Source organism: Prionailurus bengalensis, chromosome A2 (genome assembly GCF_016509475.1).
Source record: "Prionailurus bengalensis isolate Pbe53 chromosome A2, Fcat_Pben_1.1_paternal_pri, whole genome shotgun sequence".
Classification (NCBI taxonomy): domain Eukaryota; kingdom Metazoa; phylum Chordata; class Mammalia; order Carnivora; family Felidae; genus Prionailurus; species Prionailurus bengalensis.
In genome coordinates, this window is record NC_057348.1 from 15,536,214 (window position 1) to 15,556,953 (window position 20,740).

Sequence of the window (20,740 nt, forward strand, 5' to 3'; positions counted from 1 at the left end):
GCGTGTATACACAATATACACTCCTGAGATTTTATTTTATTTTTTTTAAACGTTTATTTATTTTTGAGACCGAGAGAGACAGAGCATGAATGGGGGAGGGGCAGAGAGAGAGGGAGACACAGAATCGGAAACAGGCTCCAGGCTCCGAGCCCTCAGCCCAGAGCCCGACGCGGGGCTTGAACCCACAGACCGCGAGATCGTGACCTGGCTGAAGTCGGACGCTTAACCGACTGCGCCACCCAGGCGCCCCCACACTCCTAAGATTTTAAAATACGAAGGCTGAGAATCCCTTTTTCCGAACTGGCCCTCATCTCTTTTCCGGTCGGTCTATCCCATGCTACCCCCTGAGTCCCCGGCACGTTTCCCCTAAACCGCACCTGTCCGCACAGCCGTTGGACAAGGGCCACACAGATACAAACCAGGGGCCCCGCCCAGCAGCCTTACTCAGTATCACGGGTCCCCGAAATCCCACGGCCTTGTGTGAGAAACAAGGGTCCTGTTAACTTGACCGAGCCAGCTCCTGCCTACGACGCCGGAACAACACTTGTGGTCTGCTGGGCCTCTGAGGTCGTGTGGTTTTTTTTTGAACTTCTAAATAGCGGCTGCCTCGCGTCAGTGACCTTGACGCAGCAACGGGTTTGTCTGTTGAAAGGTGCGTTGTGCTGCTGGCGATGCTTGGGAAGAACGGGGCTCCCGCCAAACGTTCCTACCTCTCAACAGACGCGAAACGCGCACGCGTTACCAGCACTGGTCTCCGCAAATCATTCTTGGGGTTTGGAATAGCTCTCGCTCTCCTGCTTTACAACGGAATCAGGTGGATTCTTCAGAATAAACCGTTTCAAATCGGAAATCACGTCATTTCCCCGTCATTCCAGTGTAAGGGTCAGCCTCTCCTTGTCCCCTTCCGAGAAAAAGTTTATATTGCAGGATTCATCCAGTAAAAGTGACTGAAACCATTTTTTAGAAAACGGGCCCTATAAACAAATTAGAACCCATGGGCACCGCAGACTACTAGAGAGCCGTTTAAAACCGAGATAGGTCTGGGGGCGCCTGCGTGGCTCAGTCGGTTGAGTGCCTGACTTCGGCCCAAGTCATGATCTCACGGTTTGGGAGTTCGAGCCCTGCATTGGGCTTGCTGCTGTTATCACAGAGCCTGCTTCGGATCCTCTGTCCCTCTCTCTCTCTCTCTCTGCCCCTCCCCTGCTCGCTCACACATGCCTCTTTCTCTCTCTCTCTCTCTCTCAAAAATAAACATTAAAAAAACTGAGCCTTGGGGCGCCTGGGTGGCGCAGTCAGTTAAGCGTCCGACTTCAGCCAGGTCACGATCTCGCGGTCCGTGAGTTCGAGCCCCGCATCAGGCTCTGGGCTGATGGCTCAGAGCCTGGAGCCTGTTTCCGATTCTGTGTCTCCCTCTCTCTCTGCCCCTCCCCCGTTCATGCTCTGTCTCTCTCTGTCCCAAAAATAAATAAACGTTGAAAAAAAACTGAGCCTCTTTCCATAATTTGACTATTGATGAAAGCTCTGCTATAAACATTGGGGTACATGTGCCCTAATGAATCCGCACTCCTGCATCCTTTGAATAAATTCCTAGTAGCGCTACTGCTGGGTCGTAGCAGTTCTATTTTTAATTTGTTGAGGAACCTCCAGACTGTTTTCCAGGGCGTTGATGGGGGTAGGGGGCGGTGAGATAGGTGATGTGCATTGAGGAGGGCACTTGTTGGGATGAGCGCTGGGTGTTGTATGTAAGCGATGAATCATGGGAATCTACCCCCCAAAACCTAGAGCACGCTGTATATACACTGTATGTTAGCCAACTTGAGAATAAATTATATAAATAATAATAATAATAATAAAACAAAAAAAAGTGAAAACAATTACAAAAGGAAAAAAAACTGAGATAGGTCTATATGGACTGTTGTGGAAAATCCATTCATATAGTTAAATGAAATACCAGAGTCATATATGTGAATTATGATCTATTTAAATCTGCCAAAATTATACAAAACTATATATATGTATATACACACATAGGCATTCAGAAAAGTTTCCAGACGTTTCCAGGTGTATTTACCATGCTATTAATAACAACCACCTCCTCAGAGGGGGGTAGGCCTAAAAGAGGAAGTTCATGTTTGAGTTTGAACAGAAAGTCTATATGCGTGGTTAATCTGTAGGAGTCAGTGTTTGTTTTTTTTTAAGAATGCAAGCAGTCACTGTGTACAAGGTTGATGGAAAAACAGCCTGCTTGAGCAGAGCCCCGACTTAAACCTCCCTGTGTCCTCTCGAGCCCCTCCTGACGCTGGACTCGGCCTGTAGCTGACATTAGTGTGGTTCTTTAAAATTTCCAAGTATCGGGGTACCTGGGTGGCTCAGTCAGTTAGGTGTCGGTCTTCGGCTCAGGTCACGATCTCACGGTTCGTGAGTTCGAGCTCCGTATCAGGCCCCTCTGCTCTCAGCACGGAACCTGCTTTGGATCTTCTGTTCTCGTCTCTCTCTGCCCCTCCCCTGCTTGCGTACTCTGCCTGTCTCAGAATAAATAAATAAACTTAAAAAAAAAAAAAAAGCCGGGGGAGGGGGTGGGGCCCCTGGGTGGCTCCGTCGGTTGAGCGTCTGACTTCAGCTCAGGTCATGATCTCACAGCTCATGGGTTCGAGCCTCGTGTCGGGCTGTGTGCTGACAGCTCAGAGCCTTTTGGATTCTGTCTTCCTCTCTCTCTGCCCCTCCCCTGCTTGTGCTCTCTCTTTCTCTTTCTCTCTCTCAAATACAAATATACATTAAAAAATTTTTTTAAAAAGAACTGCAGCAAATTTAAAAATAAAATAAAATTTACAAGTATTTTCATGCAATCATTTACTGTAATCTTACCAACAAGCCTTTGACAGATTTTTAGCGTTTCCACTTTTCAGATAAGCAAACTGATGTTAAGAACAAGCAAGGGACTTGCCTTGGCTCATAGAATTCATTGAGGAGGAAAGAGATTCAAATCCAGGCCTTCCGAATCTGAAGCCTAGTGTTCTTTCCACTTCGACAAGTAGAAAGTAGCTAACACCTGCCGATCTGACTTCATGTTCTCAGTCAGTTCTTTATAAGGAGCTGTTTGCTCCAGTTGGATTTCCAAGTGGCATTGGCCAGACTACCTGCTTTTATGAAGAGCAGTTGTCTCTATCCATCAGCCGGAAAGGCTTCTATTGCTGTCTTCTGGATGCTTCAAATCCCCACCAATCGATTTCTTTTCCCTTTATCTTTTCTCAGAGAGCCTTTCATAAGCTGCTGGCCCAAGGCCTTATCAAGGGGCAGACATTCCGCCTGCCGTCTGGACAATACCTACAGAGAGAGGAAGTAGATCTCACAGGTGAGAATGGCCCATCGGTCCCTTCTCGGTACTCGGGGAGAACAAGGCCAGGCCTGAGAGCCATTGACAAAGCAGGTGCTCGCCCGGGCCTCGGTGGGGTGGGAAATCCCGGAGAGGGCCCCGTGGGTCTCAGGTCTCCAGGCCTGCTGTGCCTGGTGGCCAGTGCCCTCTGAAGGCTGGGGCTGGGATGGCCACCTGCTCCTCAGCCCCAGCTCCATCCACAGTCCGTTCGCTTCTGGAAGGGTTTTCATTTGTACACAACAGAGTCAGCCCGGGCATCACCTCATGCCCTTGCTTGTGTTTGACAGCCCGTCTCAGGGACAGAGTCCCCAGGTCCAAGAGACACTCTTCCAAGCCTGGGACACTCCCAGCGTTTCTCTCTAGGTGGTCTCTAGGCACGTGTCGGAACCCCGGAGCAGCCCCACCCAGCACTTCCCTGTGGAGCACCTCTCCCCGATCGCTGGACCTCCCTCTTCTTCCAGTGCTCCCGAGGCTTTCCGCTGCCATCCGTGTTTTCACTCTTCCTCAGGGGTAGTTCCCCTTGCCAGATCTTTAGGTGGCATGGTGAGGATGTCGTGTGCACCCAGCATACCCTTGAAATCAATGACATGTTAGGAAATGGGGGGGGGGTGGGGAGACAGAGAGGCAACTGTGAGAAAACCCCAGAACTCTGGCCATTACGTTTAGAAAACCCAGTGCACAATGGATGAGATCATGTAAACCCAACAACCCCCTAATGGTAGGCAGCCTTCCAAACCAAACACTAGAGAGAAGGTTTAGGTGGAAGCCATCAACGGAATTACCTAATTATGCAGTAATTTATCAGGGTTTGGAATGGTCCGTGGGACGGAAAAAAAGCTTGAACAGAAATTGGCAATATTTCTCCAACAGGGACCAGAGGAGAAAGAAGCCAAATCCAGGGGGCATATAAATTTCAGTTGTTAGTGAAGTGCTCTCTGTGTTATGGGCAGGGCTGCCGTTGTACGGCTGTGCAGTTCGTGCACTGCTCAAAGGCACCCAGCCTAGCGGGGGAGCAGGGCCCGAGATCCAGCCTCTTGCCAAACCATATACCTCAGGGCCACATTTGCCAAGAGAGGGCACCTTTTTCTAACTTCTCAACTGTTCTGCCCGGATAGATGCCTCTTTCGTAAGTTGCACAGTAGTGCTGGAAAGAGTAGCTAAGCCCGGAGGAGGCGTGCAGGGTTAACGGAGCAGTGGTTCCCTGAGCCTCACCGCAGCCTGGATACAGCGACTTCAGTCTCCCTCTGCTCTGATGTCATGGGGCCAGGCAGTGTTGTGAGCTCCCTTTCCCTTCCCACGTGGACTTGCCCCCTCGAAAAAACACTTGGGTCAGCGAGGCCAGCCTTCCCTCTCCTTAATGGACGTGCTTCTGCGGAGTTAGCTTTTGGGTACACACATCGGCCCCTTGGGACTTTGGTTGCGGTCAGAGTCTGGGAGTGCTTGTCTAGAAGGAACAGAAACACGCCCAAAGGCAGGTGGACACAGGACTTGGGATATCACCCGAAGCCAGCTGTAGGGGCTCCAGCCGGGCCTCGCCGCGTGCAGGCAGTCAGTCCCCAGGCGCCACCCAGATGCCGGGCCTAGAACTTTCTCTTCTCTCCTTCCCCGCCCCTGTTTGCTCTTCCTCCTCCTCTCTGTTCTTCTGCCCTGTTCTCCCTCCTCCTCCAGGCTGGGCTTCTGTTCCCCCTGACTTCAGGTTACAAGGTGACCTCGGGGACCCGTGTGATGCCACGTCCTGCCCCATCTCCTTAGGACTTTATGGTTCCAGCGCCCAACAACATTGAAACGGGAGCTTCTGTCTCTTAGTTGCGGTTCCTGGGAGAGCCCTTAGCCTTCCCAGATGTCCTTCCTTGTCCCAGCCCCCGGGGCTCGGCCACACGCTCACCTCATCCAAACCTCGCCATGTAAGGCCTTGTCTGGCCCGGTGGTGTGTGGGTGGGGAGGAGACACTCCCGGGCAGCAGGCCATGGCAGACGGGCACCACAGGGCACACCGCATACAACAAGAGCCCGGTGAGGTGAGCCCGCGGTCCTGATGGTGCGAGAGCATGTTTTTCGGTGACTGACGTGACCTCTCGGGCGCTTTGCTGCTCTTGAGACCCTGACCGGTCAGCTGCCGGCTTCCAGGGGAGACCCCGAATCCCTGAAGGAGACAGCAGAAAGTGCGGGCCTCTGTTTCCCTTCCCTTCCCTTCCCTTCCCTTCCCTTCCCTTCCCTTCCCTCCCCTCCCCTCCCCTCCCCCTCCCCTCCCCCCTCCCCTCCCCCTCCCCCTCCCCCTCCCCTTCCCCTCCCCTCCCCTCCCCTTCCCTTCCCTCCCCTCCCCCTCCCCCTCCCCCTTCCCTTCCCTCCCCTCCCCTCCCCTCCCCTCCCCTCCCCTCCCCTCCCCTTCCCTCCCTTCCCCTTCCCCTTCCCCTTCCCCTTCCCCTTCCCCTTCCCCTTCCCCTTCCCCTTCCCTTCCCCTTCCCCTTCCCCTTCCCCTTCCCCTTCCCCTTTCCCTCCCCTCCCCTCCCCTCCCCTCCCCTCCCCTCCCCTTCCCTCCCTTCCCCTTCCCCTTCCCCTTCCCCTTCCCTTCCCCTTCCCCTTCCCTTCCCTTCCCTTCCCTTCCCTTCCCTTCCCTTCCCCTTCCCCTTCCCCTTCCCCTTCCCCTTCCCTTCCCCTTCCCCTTCCCCTTCCCCTTCCCTTACCCTTACCCTTCCCCTTCCCCTTCCCTCCCCTACCCCTTCCCCTTCCCCTTCCCCTTCCCCTTCCCCCCCTTCCCCTTCCCCCTTCCCTCCCCTCCCCTTCCCTTCCCTCCCCTCCCCTCCCCTCCGCTCCCCTCCCCTCCCCTCCCTTCCCCTTCCCCTTCCCCTTCCCCTTCCCCTTCCCCTTCCCCTTCCCCTTCCCCTTCCCCTTCCCCTTCCCCTTCCCCTTCCCCTTCCCCTTCCCCTTCCCCTTCCCCTTCCCCTCCCCTTCCCCTTCCCCTTCCCCTTCCCCTTCCCCTTCCCCTTCCCCTTCCCCTTCCCCTTCCCCTTCCCTTCCCTTCCCCTTCCCTTCCCCTTCCCCTTCCCCTTCCCCTTCCCCTTCCCCTTCCCCTTCCCCTTCCCCTTCCCCTTCCCCTCCCCTTCCCCTTCCCCTTCCCCTTCCCCTTCCCCTTCCCCTTCCCCTTCCCCCTCCCCTCCCCTCCCCTCCCCTCCCCTCCCCTCCCCTCCCTTCCCCTTCCCCTTCCCCTTCCCCTTCCCTTCCCCTTCCCCTTCCCCTTCCCCTTCCCCTTCCCCTTCCCTTCCCCTTCCCCTTCCCCTCCCCTCCCCTCCCCTCCCCTCCCCTCCCTTCCCCTTCCCCTTCCCCTTCCCCTTCCCCTTCCCCTTCCCCTTCCCTTCCCCTTCCCCTTCCCCTCCCCTTCCCCTTCCCCTTCCCCTTCCCCTTCCCTTCCCCTTCCCCTTCCCCTTCCCCCTCCCCTCCCCTCCCCCTCCCTTCCCCTTCCCCTTCCCCTTCCCCCTTCCCTTCCCTTCCCTTCCCTCCCCTCCCCTCCCCTCCCTTCCCCTTCCCCTTCCCCTTCCCCTTCCCCTTCCCCTTCCCTTCCCTTCCCTTCCCTTCCCTTCCCTCCCCTCCCCTCCCTTCCCCTTCCCCTTCCCCTTCCCCCTTCCCTTCCCTTCCCTTCCCTCCCCTCCCCTCCCCTCCCCTCCCCCTCCCTTCCCCTTCCCCTTCCCCTTCCCCTTCCCCCTTCCCTTCCCTTCCCTTCCCTTCCCTTCCCTCCCCTCCCCTCCCCTCCCCTCCCTTCCCCTTCCCCTTCCCCTTTCCCTTCCCTTCCCTCCCCTTCCCTTCCCTTCCCTCCCCTTCCCTCCCCTTCCCCTCCCCTTCCCCTCCCCTTCCCCTTCCCCTTCCCCTTCCCCTTCCCCTTCCCTCCCCTTCCCCTTCCCCTTCCCCTTCCCCCTTCCCCCTTCCCTCCCCTCCCCTCCCCTTCCCCTTCCCCCTTCCCTTCCCCCCCTCCCCTCCCCTCCCTTCCCCTTCCCCTTCCCCTTTCCCTTCCCTTCCCTTCCCTTCCCTCCCCTTCCCTCCCCTTCCCCTCCCCTTCCCTCCCCTTCCCTCCCCTTCCCCTTCCCCTTCCCCTTCCCCTTCCCCTTCCCCTTCCCTCCCCTCCCCTCCCCTCCCCTCCCCTTCCCCTTCCCCTTCCCCTTCCCCTTCCCCTTCCCCTTCCCCTTCCCCTTCCCCTTCCCCTTCCCTTCCCCTTCCCCTTCCCCTTCCCCTCCCCTTCCCTTTCCCCTTCCCCTCCCCTCCCCTCCCCTCCCCTCCCCTCCCCTCCCCTCCCCTCCCTTCCCCTTCCCCTTCCCCTTCCCCTTCCCCTTCCCCTTCCCTTCCCCTTCCCCTTCCCCTTCCCCTTCCCCTTCCCCTTCCCCTTCCCCTTCCCTTCCCCTTCCCCTTCCCCTTCCCCTTCCCTTCCCCTTCCCCTTCCCCTTCCCCTTCCCCTTCCCTTCCCCTTCCCCTTCCCCTTCCCTCCCCTTCCCTCCCCTTCCCTCCCCTTCCCCTCCCCTTCCCCTCCCCTTCCCCTTCCCTCCCCTTCCCCTTCCCCTTCCCCTTCCCCTTCCCTCCCCTTCCCTTCCCCTTCCCTTCCCTTCCCTTTTTCTACGATGTGTCACAGAGCGATGTGTCACAGAGCGAGAGAAAGAGGAGAAAGAGGCATGTCGAGTGAATGAGTGGGATTCTTCGAGGGGACGCTTTTAATGGCTCTTAGTGGACGTGCTGTTGCGAAACCCGTTCCGAGCCGCACGTGCCGTCCCCGTGTGTGATTTTGGTGTCCAGGGTCTGTTCCTGTGCACGCAAACACGAAGGAGACGGTGGAGGTGACGTGGGAGAAGATGAGCAAGTCCAAACACAACGGGGTGGACCCCCAGGAGGTCGTAGGGCGTTACGGCATCGACACCATCCGGCTGTACATCCTCTTCGCCGCCCCTCCCGAGAAGGATATCTTGTGGGATGTGAAGTGTAAGTCCCCTGCCCCTTCCCGGCCCGCCTCCCGTGTCCTCGCCCTCGGTCGCCCAAGGAGTTTCGAGGAAGGAAACGTCTTGGCCGAAGACAGCAGCGAGGGTTCTAGGAATCCGCCCCGTGAAGCGAGGAGCGGTCTGTCCGACACCCTGCACCGTCCTCAGGCCAGCGTCCCCGGAGGTGACGGGCCTCACAGTCACTGGAGGAGCTCGCAGCAAGTGCGGCTTCCCAGTCCTCGCCCCAGACCCGCTGACGGCGTCGGTGGGGTGGGGGTGGGGGGGGCGCCCAGGAACCCACCTCCGCCAAGTCTGTGGCGTTCTGACTCAGGTTCCTCCAGGACCCCTCCTGAGAACGCTGCCTGGGAGCCACGCTGGCTTCCAGGCAACCCCGAGGCCCTCTGTGGCCCACGGAGGTCAGTCCCTTCTCGACCCGCTCTGAAAGGTTTGTTCTGGCGGATGAGTCCAGAAAACCCTGCCCAGGGCCTGCTCCTGGGGTTACCTGGGACTTCCTCCACCGCCCACAGCCGCCGCCCCATCCCCCTCAGGGGAGATTCGTCTCTCCAGAGCTGTTTAGATCTGAAAGGGCATGAGGTAGAATCTTCTAGGGTATCTGGCTATCCCAGCATCAACGGTCCAGGGGTCACTCCGTTTTCTTCCTGTGGTCTGCCCCACGCGCTCTGGAAAGGAGAAATCAGAGGCGCTGGATCACTGTCTTTTTAAAATACATAGATAAAGGGGCGCCTGGGTGGCGCAGTCGGTTAAGCGTCCGACTTCAGCCAGGTCACGATCTCGCGGTCCGTGAGTTCGAGCCCCGCATCGGGCTCTGGGCCGATGGCTCAGAACCTGGAGCCTGTTTTCCGATTCTGTGTCTCCCTCTCTCTCTGCCCCTCCCCCGTTCATGCTCTGTCTCTCTCTGTCCCAAAAATAAATAAAAAAACGTTGAAAAAAAAATTAAAAAAAAAAATACATAGATATATATTTTGGGGGGGAGAGAGAGAGAGAGAATGAGAGAATGAGTGGGGGAGGGGCAGAGAGAGAGGGAGACACAGAATCCAAAGCAGGCTCCAGCCTCAGGGCCGTCAGCACAGAGCCCGATGCGGAGCTCAAACCCATGAACCTCAAGATCATGACCTGAGCTGAAGTCAGACGCTTAACCGACTGAGCCACCCAGGCGCCCCCGTCACCGCCTTACTCGGCGAGCCGTTTCCAGTGATACGTGTGGTCTGGAGCAGTAGTCACAGGTGCCGGTCCCGGAACTGGGTGCGTTGGAATCACCGGGGACCTACGAAGTGCAGGTGCCGAGGCTTAGGTTCTGTGGGGACACCTTTGTGACCGCAGGCCTTCTGAAGCGGGGCAGCTGGGCCCCGAGGCCCAGCCTGGCCCAGGTTTCTGAGCTTGTCGTGGGCCGGGGGCCGTCGGTGGCCACTCTGAGGGGCCCTGCCGTCCGGTGCTCTGAACGCCTGGGGCTCTGGGATGTGGCGGAGTCAGTGCGGGTCTGAGTTCCCGGACTCCGCGAGCCAGGGTGGCCCCTGCAACCTGCCCTCGGGTCACTCCGTCGGGGCGCCGCGAAGTGTGTGTTCAACGCACAAGTGCGACTCTGGGCTGGGGCACGACTAGATCGGTCACTCGTGCGTGTGTCTTTCCCGTTCTCGCTTCCCGGCTCGAAACAGCTGACGCCCTCCCCGGGGTGCTGAGATGGCAACAGCGTCTGTGGGCCTTGGTGACCCGCTTCATCGAGGCCAGGGCTTCTGGGACACTTCCCCGGCCCCGAGTGCTGAGTAAGGAGGAGAGAGCCGAGGGCAGGAAGCTCTGGGAGCACAAGAACTCGGTCATCTCTGAGGTGAGGAACTTTCCGGGGATGCTCGTTCGTTCTGGGCAGGAGCGCTGCTGATGCACTACACGCGAGGTGAACGGAAACAGAGGCTCAAGGTTGAAGGGGCCCGAAGAGACCGTTCTTCGGCCTCCTCACGCCACAGATGGAGGCAGAGCCGAGGCCCAGAGACCGGGCTCCTCCAGGCTAGACGCCCGGCAGAGGGGGGGACTTGGGCGCCCAGGCACTTTGTCACACGGCATCTGTGGGAGCTCTTGTGGCTTCACTTTTGCACACACGCGATTTGTTCGTGTTACCTTCTTAGAGAATAATATTTTATTGTCCAAGCCACCGTTATTTTATTTTTCCGTTTCTAGAGATTTTATTTGTGAGAAATCTCCACACCCAGCGTGGGGCTTGAACTCCCGACCCCGGGATCAAGAGCTGCGTGCTTTACTGACCGAGCCAGCCAGGCGCCCCTGAATTCATTTTAAAAGATGCTTCACTGATAACAAATCCCTTTAAATGTTTTATCTAGGAGTTTGCTACAACACCGTGGCATTTGCCTTTTTAAGAACTTTGTGGAAAGAAATGTCACATGTCTTTGAAAGAAGGCATTTAGGAGATCCAAAGGCATTTTTTAGTGGGTACGAGACACCCCAAATACTCCTTAGGCTGAAGTTTTTCTTTCCTTTTCTTTTCTTTTCTTTTCTTTTCTTTTCTTTTCTTTTCTTTTCTTTTCTTTCCTTTCCTTTCCTTTCCTTTCCTTTCCTTCCTTCCCTCTTTCCCGTCCTCCCTTTCCTTCCTTCCTTCCTTCCTTCCTTCCTTCCTTTCCCTTCCTCCCTCCCTCTTCTTTCTTTCTTTCTTTCTTTCTCTCTCTCTCTCTCTCTCCCTTTCTTTTCTCTTTATCTCTTTCTTTCTCCCTTTCTAGAATTGCTGATTTGAACTTATAAAGTCAGCCAAGGTCACTGGCTTTCCGGACTCTGGTAACTGATGACATTGAAGGCACAGGGTTTTCATGAGGCTCTGGGCCCAGCAGGGTCTCATCCGGTGACACTTCTTCAACTTTTTTCCCGTCCCCTCTTCTCTAGTGCAGAGAAACAGAGCTCACGGAATTGAATTCCATGATGTGAGTGGTGCCTGAACGATTGTTTTCATACCAGAGATTTCCTCTCTGGATCTGGCTCATTCTTCGGTTCTGTCAGATCATAGAACTGGGTCACCTAAACAAGTTGGAAACTCTTAACATCCTTAGATGTGTTGTTTTTCTATATTCTTGGCCATGGTCAGAATTGAAAAACGCACCAACAGGAAGAAGCTGACAAGTCCTATTAGTGTTTCTATGTTGAGTCCACATTTGAAAATGCACAACTCACCTTCCCCTGTCCCCTAATAACCTTTATTGTGAATGAAAGTCACGGAGCCACAGAGGAGCGACATCCTTCACCCCATCTCCGGTCTGCTGTTGTTTTGAGGCCTCCTCGTCAGCGGGTCCTGCCTCCTGCTCGGCTCGTTAGCAGCGTTTAAAGTCCCCACTGCGAGGACCAGCACGGCCCAGATGTGGGGGAGCGGGACGTGCTGAGTAGTGGAAACGGCATTGACCCCGATTTAAAAAATCTTTGTGCCGATGAAACATTATCGTGATTATTCGAGACAGTGAATCCGTTTGTAAATACCTTTGCAAGCTTCATGCAGGTCACGTTTTTGGCGTCGTCCGTTTGTTTTGTCGTTGTCGTGTTGTGCTGGTTTTTGGTGGAAAGCTTAAAGAGATGTTGAAGAAAGTGTGTAATTCAACTTTTACTGATAGGTGACCGCCCATTTCACAGAGGACTTCTCACTGAACTCGGCAATCTCTCAGCTGATGGGATTCAGCAATGCCCTCCTGGTAAGTGGCCCTCTTGTCCTCATCTGATAGCACAGGAGGGCAGGTGGCTTCCCGCCACATGCTGAGGTGGCCTGCAGGGTGCCGGGTTGCGGACAGAGAGCAGCACTGTGGTATCACCCCCTCGGTGCGGCTCTCTTATCTTAAAGAAGCATTTTTTTTTTTTCCCCATAGTCACAACCTAGTTTTAGAGCTGGAAGGTTCTTTTTTTTTTTAATTTTTTTTTTTTTTTTAACGTTTATTTTTGAGACGGAGACAGAGCATGAACAGGGGAGGGGCAGAGAGAGAGGGAGACACAGAATCTGAAACAGGCTCCAGGCTCTGGGCTGTCAGCCCAGAGCCCGACGCGGGGCTCGAACTCACGGACCGCGAGATCGTGACCTGAGCTGAGGTCGGACGCTCAACCGACTGAGCCACCCAGGCGCCCCTTGCGGAGACTTTTTAACATAAAGTCTGTGCTATTACAAAGGCAGTGAGACGGTGTCACACATCAGCAGTGGCCATGGTTGATGTAACTTCTCCAGGAAGCACTTTGACTTTGAGGTCAGTAGTCATGCAGTTGTTTATGTCCTTTGATTCAGGGGTGCCCACTGGCCAGTGACTCGCAATCACGGAGACATAGAACCCCAGCTGTCCTCAGAAGGGAAAATCGGGAAATGACTCCGGTCGTATCAATGAGAAGGAAATACACCACCGCCATTCACACTGTGCTTTCCAGGAATACTTAGTTTCAGAAACTGTTCCCGATACAACAGCAAGGAAGAACACACGATACAAAAGTGTCTATGTGATAAAAACTCCAGTCAAGCCAAAGGGTATATGGGCAGATGTGGAAAGTCCCGTATTTTTGCATTTTTGGAGACCGGGATAAAATACATCAGTTTTCTTCTGGGTTGGACAACGCGTGAGTGATTTCGCGTTTCCGAAATTTTCTTTGCCGAGTGTGTGTGATTTTTTTTAATTGGGAAAAAATGGCAAATATTATAGAAAAAAGAAATTAAAAATGAAATGTCTACTCGCTGACCGTTCCATCTACAGCCCTTCTGGTTGACTCTCTCTGTACCCTCACCCGTGGAATTAGATTCCAATCTCTTAGGCTGTTTTGCAAAGATCATAGAGGCATGTTTTTGTTTTTTTTTTTTAATGTATAGGGGCACGTGGGTGGCTTATTCGGTTGAGCATCCAACTCTCGATTTCAGCTCAGGTCATGATCTCGTGGTTTGTGGGATCGAGCACCGCATCGGGCTCTGTGCTGACAGCATGGAGCCTGCTTAGGATTCTCTCTCTCCCTCTCTGCCCCTCCCCGGCACAAGCCCCCCCCCCCCCCCATATAAATATATAAACATTTTTTTAAATGTACAGTATTTTGTGAGGGGCTTCTGGGTAGCTCAGTCAGTTAAGCATCCAACTTAGGCTCAGGTCATGATCTCTCGTCTCGTGGGTTCAGGCCCCACATCGGGCTCTGTGCTGACAGCTCAGAGCCTGGAGCCTGTTTCGGATTCTGTGTCTCCCTCTCTCTCTCTGTCCCTCCCCCATTCGTGCTCTCTCACTCTCTCTCAAAAATAAACTTAAAATTTTTTTTTAAATGTATAGTATTTTTGGCCTCTCTCTACCTAGCAAGATATATATCATGGGGGCTTCCTACTTTTGATTTTAGCAAACCTCATAAAATTAAACCAAAATTGTTTTTGTCACAATTGTTTTAGTGAACATAGACTGGAGTGCCACCATCTCGCCAGGCTGGTTTTTAGCGGGACTCGCCCAGCGTGCCTCGACAACCGCCAGCCTCTGGGAAACTCAGTGATGTCCTTCCCACAGCCACGCTGGGATGGCCCCCCTCCTTCCCCCCCGTCCTTGGACCACACTCGCCAGTTCACACCCTGCTTTGCTCACCACCGTCCCTCCCCTGCACCCTGTGACACCCTTAAGTCCTCTGTCACTTGTCTCCCCAGTTGATAGTAAACCCCTTGAGGGCAGAGACTGTACCTTTCTGGACGTTTTATCCCCAAAGTCCAGCATAGGGTAGGTACCCCGTAAATTAGATGGGCGCGTGGCTGGGTCACCTGGCTAGCTGCACCGCAGGAAGCAACTGGGTGTTTACAGTAACTGGCAAAGCTGTTTAATAGGAGGAGGACCCCTGAGACCCCCGAGGGGGCAGAGGGACCCCTGTGCCAGACATTTGCACGTTGCGAAACCCGTGAGCAAGCCCGTGTGCGGGTCTCACGGACTCCGAAGCACCCGGGAAACCCAGCAGAGCCGCTAGGAGTTGCACTCTGATTTCAGACAAAGCTGGATGCTCGTGGGAGCTGCGTTGCTTGGTTAGCCACCTACCTGGGGGCAGGTTACTCTCCCTCCGTGACCCTTAGCTGCTTCATCCACCAGGTGGGGGAAAGAACACTGCCCCCCAGCGGTAGCTGTAGGAATCACATGAGTCAGCCTCAGACTGAGGGCGTAGGACGTGCTCAGTTAAGAGTGGTGTCTTTGCTGTTGCTGCTGCTGCCCTCCTTGTCATACTAGAGTTAGATGGGGGACATTCTTCGTCCAGAGCAAATGGATGGCCAGGAGGGTTGCTGCTTGCCTGCCTGTGTCTCTGGACTTCAGATACATGGATGGCCTTCCTTCCCCAGGCTTATTCTGTGTGCCTCGGTGTTCTCACATTGTTCTTTTCTCTTCCCCAGCAAGCCTCGCAGAGAGTCGTTCTCCACAGCCCCGAGTTCGAGGACGCTGTGTGTGCCCTGACCGTGATGGCTGCCCCGATGGCCCCTCACATCACCTCGGAGCTCTGGGCAGGTAGGTGGGCGTGTCCTCGCCTGACCCGTTACTGCTAACCAGGACGTGCTCCAGCCTCTTCTTGAACACGAGCCGGGGCTCAGATGTCCTCAGGCGTGGGGTCCGACATTTGGCATCCGTACCTGGGACCCCTCTGTCTTGTAGTGGGAGTGGTGGGACTTCCGCGTGGTCACCCCCGCCAAAGGGGAGGACACTTCTCCGCTTCGGCACTCTGTGCCCAGACGAATGGGAATATTGGCGTCACCACGGAACACTCTCTCACAACTCAGTATCCTGCTCTCCCTATACCATGACCCCATGTCATCTTTTTAAGGTGGAACCTCGGGTTTAGTCCCACTTTATGGATGGAGAGCAGGGCACCAGGAATTTTGGTTGCGGATCTAAACCTTAGTCGCTTAGACAGGGATTCAGTCTCTCCAGCGGCCCATTATTGCTGAACTGGGCACCGAGGCGTGTCCCCCTGCCCGAGGCTCAGGTGAATCAGCTGCAGAAGCCTCTGCCCCTCCCACCCCCCTTGGAGGTCCTAGTTCTGGAGCCTTGGGGAGTGACTGGAGGGCCTGTTTTTAACCACCTGCTCGGTGATTCTGATGTGCGGGCAAGCGGGGGGACTGTGGCCCTCTGCTGTTAAGACCTGGCCCTTGCATGAAAGCTTAAGGCAGGACCTCATGCACTTTTCCTCTCGTAAGGCAGCCCCATGAGAACGTTTTTCAGGGCCCATTGGTCATTCTCAAAGGCTATCGCTAGAAACACTTATGTCCTCTCCTTTTAAGAAATAATTTAGGGGCGCCTGGGTGGCTCAGTCGGTTAAGCGGCCGACTTCGGCTCAGGTCATGATCTCGCGGTCTGTGAGTTCGAGCCCTGTGTCAGGCTCTGTGCTGACAGCTCAGAGCCCGGAGCCTGTTTCAGATTCTGGGTCTCCCTCTCTCTGACCTTCCCCCGTTCATGCTCTGTCTCCCTGTCTCAAAAAAAAAAAAAAAAAAACACAAAAAACGTTAAAAAGGAAATAATTTAAACATTCTTCACACTAAGCTGCCTTCAGTAGTTATTTCTTTCTTTTCCTTGTACTCATCTCTATTTTTTGTTAATTTTGATACGGGATTACCTCTTCAGGTGGTATATGAGGTTCATGGTGGGTTCCCATTTTCGATTTTTGGACACTCAGACCACTTATAATTATACAATATCGCTTTAAAAGTTGAACAGCTATGTTTGTGTCCACATGCAAAATCATTTCCTTACAACACATATCTAGGCATAAGGCTTGCTCCGAAGGGACGTAAAATACCCCTTGAGAGAGCGCAAGTGGGAGGGAGGCAGGGGATCGGAAGCGGGCCCTGTGCTGACAGCCGCGAGCCCGACGTGGGGCTCGAACCCATAAACCGTGAGATGGTGACCTGAGCCGGAGCCGGATGCTCCACCGACTGAGCCCCCCAGGCGCCCCAAACTACTAAGGCTTTCGAGACGCATTTTCAGATCAGCTTCCAAAAATTCTCTGGAGCGCTGGCGAAGCTGCTCGGACGAGAGCATCCGTCACGATTCCCAGTGTTTTGCAAGGACTTTGCAGTGCCTCTGTGGTAAACTCATCCCGCATGCTGGAACAGCCCCGCCTGGGCCCACTCCGTCCCCCGGAAATCCTGAGTGACACCCTCGCTGAGCCTTGGCTGCCGCGAGGGTGAGCGTCGGGGCCGCACGCCTTCCGTGGCCAGTGTGGGTGGTTAAGTCTTAGAGGGGCTCGGGCCCCCGGGCCTCGGCCTCAGTGTCAGAGGCCTAGTGTGGCCTGCGGGGACGGACTCAAGAGGGAGTGTGTGGCACAGGTCGGCCACCCTCTACACGGGCTTCCTCCGATGAGGTTTCCCCGGGTGAGCAAAAAATTCACTTCTGAGTATTTCCAGTTTGAAAACGAGACACATCTGTCAACATTTTGATTTTTTTTTTTTTAACCCGTAAACGGTTTTCATGACTGCATTAATTGTCCACAGGCATGACTTTGGTAACTGTTCCAGTCACATGTCTAACACTTGTTCCCATCGTCCACTGTGGACAATTCTGTGCGTAAATCTGTGTGCCCGCTTCAGAGGATGTCCTTGAAGCGGGAGGGTTAGGAATGTTCTTAAGACTCTTCATGTATGTCGCCAGATTATTTTCCTGAAAAGTTATCCCCGTTTCCACTCCACGCCTGTTTTTCAAGCGTATGTTCTGTTTCACTGATTTAATTATTGGATTTTTCCATACGGTTTTAACATCTGGTGGGCTAGCCTCCCTTCATTCCTTTTTCATAATGTTTTTAGCTCCTCTCACCTGTTTTTTCTTCTCAGTAGAACTCTGGTATAATTTTTTTTAACGTTTACTCATTGAACATTTTTAATTCATTAAACTATTTGAGTTTATTCATTAAACTCTTAATGTTTATTCATTAAAGTCTTTATTTGAGAAAGAGAGAGACAGAGCACTAGTGGGGGTGGGGGCAGAGAGAGGGAGACACAGAATCCGAGGCGGGCTCCAGGCTCTGACCTGTCAGCACGGAGCCCGATGCAGGGCTCAAACCCACAAACCGTGAGATCATGACCTGAGCTGAAGTTGGACGCTTAACTGACTGAGCCACCCAGGTGCCCCTGATTTTATTATTAAAATGCTTGGATCTTGATTGAAATTTGGCAAACCTAGAATTAATTTGGGAAGGTCTCCCGTTTTTACCCCTTCCAGACTTCCATCTGGTCTGTCCCTCCCCTCCCCCGTTTTCTTTAAATTTTATTTTTAAGTAATGTCTCCACCCAACATGGGGCTCAAACTCACAACCCTGAGATCAAGAGTCACACACTCTACCGACTGAGCCAGCCAGGCACCCCTGCCCTTGTCTGGCCCTTTATTCTAGACTTCCTTTGTGCTGAGTCAAGTTTTGTAGTTTTTTTCATGTAACTCCTATGCATTTTTTTTTTTTAATGTTCATTTCTGAGAGAGCAGGAGAGGGGCAGAGAGAGGGCGGGGGGCGGGGTGGGGGGGAGGACAGAGGATCTGAGGTGAGCTATGCGCTGACAGCAGAGAGCCTGATGTAGGGGATGTGGGGCTTGAACTCACCAACCATGAGATCATCACCTGAGCTGAAGTCAGATGTTTAACCAACTGAGCCACCCAGGTGCCCAGTCCCATGCATTTCTTAAGATTATTCTCAAGTGGGTTTTTTGTTGTCAATTTGTACCAATTTTGTACCAATTTTTGACTGGTAATGGCTGGCATGTAATTTTTTTAAATTTATTTGCATACTTATTCTCTGACCCAGATTCCCTTCCAATTTCTCATACGTTGTGTAAGGGCTAAAATCCTCTTAGATTTTTTAGGATGCTGTGATCAGCAAGTAAGGATAAGTATTGTCTTCCTTTCTAATGGTTAGAAAGGTCTCCATGTGTGTGTACGTACTGCTTAGAAAACCCTACAGGTCGTTCAAGAGTGCTGGTGCCAGACAGCCCTGTCTCACTTCCAGAAGGAAAGGGAACTAATGCGGGGCGCCTGGGTGGCTCAATCAGCTAAACATCCGACTTCGACTCAGGTCATGATCTCACGGTCTGTGAGTTCGAGCCCCGCATCGGGTTCTGTGCCGACAGCTCAGAGCCTGGAGCCTGCTTGTGATGCTGTGTCTCCCTCTCCCTCTCTGCCCCTAACCCACTCGCATTCTGTCTCTGTCTCTCAAAAATAAATGAACATTAAAAAAAAAAATTTTTTTTTTTTAAGCAAGGAAACTCACGCTTCCCTGTTGGGCTTGATGTTGGCTGTGGGTTGAGGCTAGATATTCCCTATAATGTTAAGGAAACAGCTTCCCGTCCTTGTTTTCCAGAACTGATATTAGGAGTGGGAGCTGTATTTTACTTAACATCCATTCTTCCAGTGTTAAGGTGTTTGTATCATTTGCTTTTAACTTCCCCCCTCTGCCCCGTTGATATGACTTAGGTCCAGTTAATCGATTGCCTAATATTAAGCTCTCCTGGGATGGATTTCTCTTGACCGTGGTGTTGTGGACTTTTTTTTTTTTTTTTTTAATTTTTTTTTTTTTTCAACGTTTATTTATTTTTGGGACAGAGAGAGACAGAGCATGAACGGGGGAGGGGCAGGGAGAGAGGGAGACACAGAATCGGAAACAGGCTCCAGGCTCTGAGCCATCAGCCCAGAGCCCGACACGGGGCTCGAACTCACGGACCGCGAGATCGTGACCTGGCTGAAGTCGGACGCCCAACCGACTGCGCCACCCAGGCGCCCCTGTTGTGGACTTTTAATGTACCGTTAAATTCTATCTGCTAGAGTTTTATTTAGAAATTGGCCGTTATTCTCCTGAGGAAGACCAGCCTTTCTCAGTAGGCGTGGTCAGGTTTAGAAATGAGGGTTTCACCGACTTCACCCGATGAAGTGTGTTGGTTTCCTTCTGTGTTTTGCCTTGTCTTAGACTATAAAGGATGAGTCGTTTGCCCGTTCTTTGCGGAACAGACAGAGTGCCCCAAAGGGAGTTTGGTACAGGCCCTGCTATGCTGTTGCCGTATTATGCAGCCTTTTCTTGTCTCCTGGGGAAGGAAACCTGGCTCTTTCATTTAGCATTGGCGGCCACATTACGTTTTTTAAATGGCGTGCTGTTCACTCTTTCCTAGTCTTCCTTTGCTCTAAAGCAAACCAGTCTAACTTGCAATAAACTCCCTCTTATCCTGGAATATACATGTCTCTTTTATCTTCTTTGTCCCGAATTCTCTGTTTTCCTCCCTCATTTCATTTCTCCCACAAAAGAGTAAAGTCAGTGGGATTTGCTGAAACCCCCTCCTTGGCTGCCCCTTCAGTTGCATTGCAGGGTGGTGGGGGAGGGGGCAGGCCGGATCTACTCTCCCCAGGGCCCCCTCTCTACCCGGCAGGTCTTAGGATAGGAGTTTGCACTGTGGGCGTGGCCCTGCCAGTCTGTCCTTCAGCTATGCGACAGGATCCTCAACAGACCTATGCTAAAGTATTAGGATAGAAAGGCCTGTTCTAGACCTTGCTCCATGATTCTCCCTACACAGCACACGTGGCTTTTGTGAGCTGTGTGGCTTTTGTGAGCTGTGTTACAAGTACGTATAGCTTGAATCTTAGTTTTGCTACAGTGTTTCATTCAGTCGGTTTATAGAGCATGTATTATGTGCCACGCTCCGTTCTGGGGCATCTGTGGGAGAGCTGGCGAGGGCCTTCTAGTTAAGGTCTTCCCTCACGCTTTACAAATTCATGGCAACTAATTGTGTTTTTGTTTTTAATGTTTGTTAATTTATTTCGAGAGAGAGAGCGTGCGTGTGCACACAAGAGCAGGAGAAAGAGAGAGAGAGAGACTCCCAACTGGGCCCCGTGCTGTCAGCACAGAGCTCCACGCGGGGCTCAAACCCACGAACTGTGAGATCATGACCGGAGCCGAAATCAAGAGTCAGACTCAACCGACTAAGCCACCCAGGTGCCCCCTAATTTTGTTTTTTTTTTAATTCAAAGAAGTAATGGGAAGCCTTTGTCTCCGGGCTCTCCCCCTGTGTGTGTGTGGCCCCCTCTGAATGAGCAGCTGGGGCCATAACATGGTCAAGTGAGGAGTCCCCGCACCTAGTGTGGCAGTCTGGTCATTGACTCACAGGCTCGGGTCAGGTGCCCTCAGGAGAGAATGGAGATGTGACCCCTCCCCGGCCCTCCCAGAACTAAAGAGGGCCAGCGTCTCCAGGTGTGGGAAGTCCTTTGCAGACAGAAGCCCTGTGTCGCCAGGAGCTTCATTATCGTCATCTCACACTGCCGGTCATTCTTGAGCCAAGGCTTTGCACGGTTTTCACACGCACGTGTCTGTTCTAGAAAACTCAGCTTTCACGTTGGCTTCAGGTTTCATTCCCGCATCTTTGGAAGGTAACTCAGAATGGCTATAAAAGGGAACGCGGCGAGGGGCGGGATGGT

General features: G+C 53.4%; 1 protein-coding gene across 1 annotated transcript in view; it reads left to right on the plus strand.

Annotated features, from left to right (window-relative positions):
* LARS2 (leucyl-tRNA synthetase 2, mitochondrial) overlaps nt 1-20,740 on the plus strand; it is a 171,442-nt gene that overhangs the window by 137,949 nt on the left and 12,753 nt on the right. Inside the window, 5 exon segments of the mRNA XM_043587211.1 lie at nt 3,253-3,352; nt 8,149-8,331; nt 10,001-10,170; nt 11,948-12,025; nt 14,701-14,812. Coding sequence (XP_043443146.1) covers nt 3,253-3,352; nt 8,149-8,331; nt 10,001-10,170; nt 11,948-12,025; nt 14,701-14,812 — 643 coding nt within the window.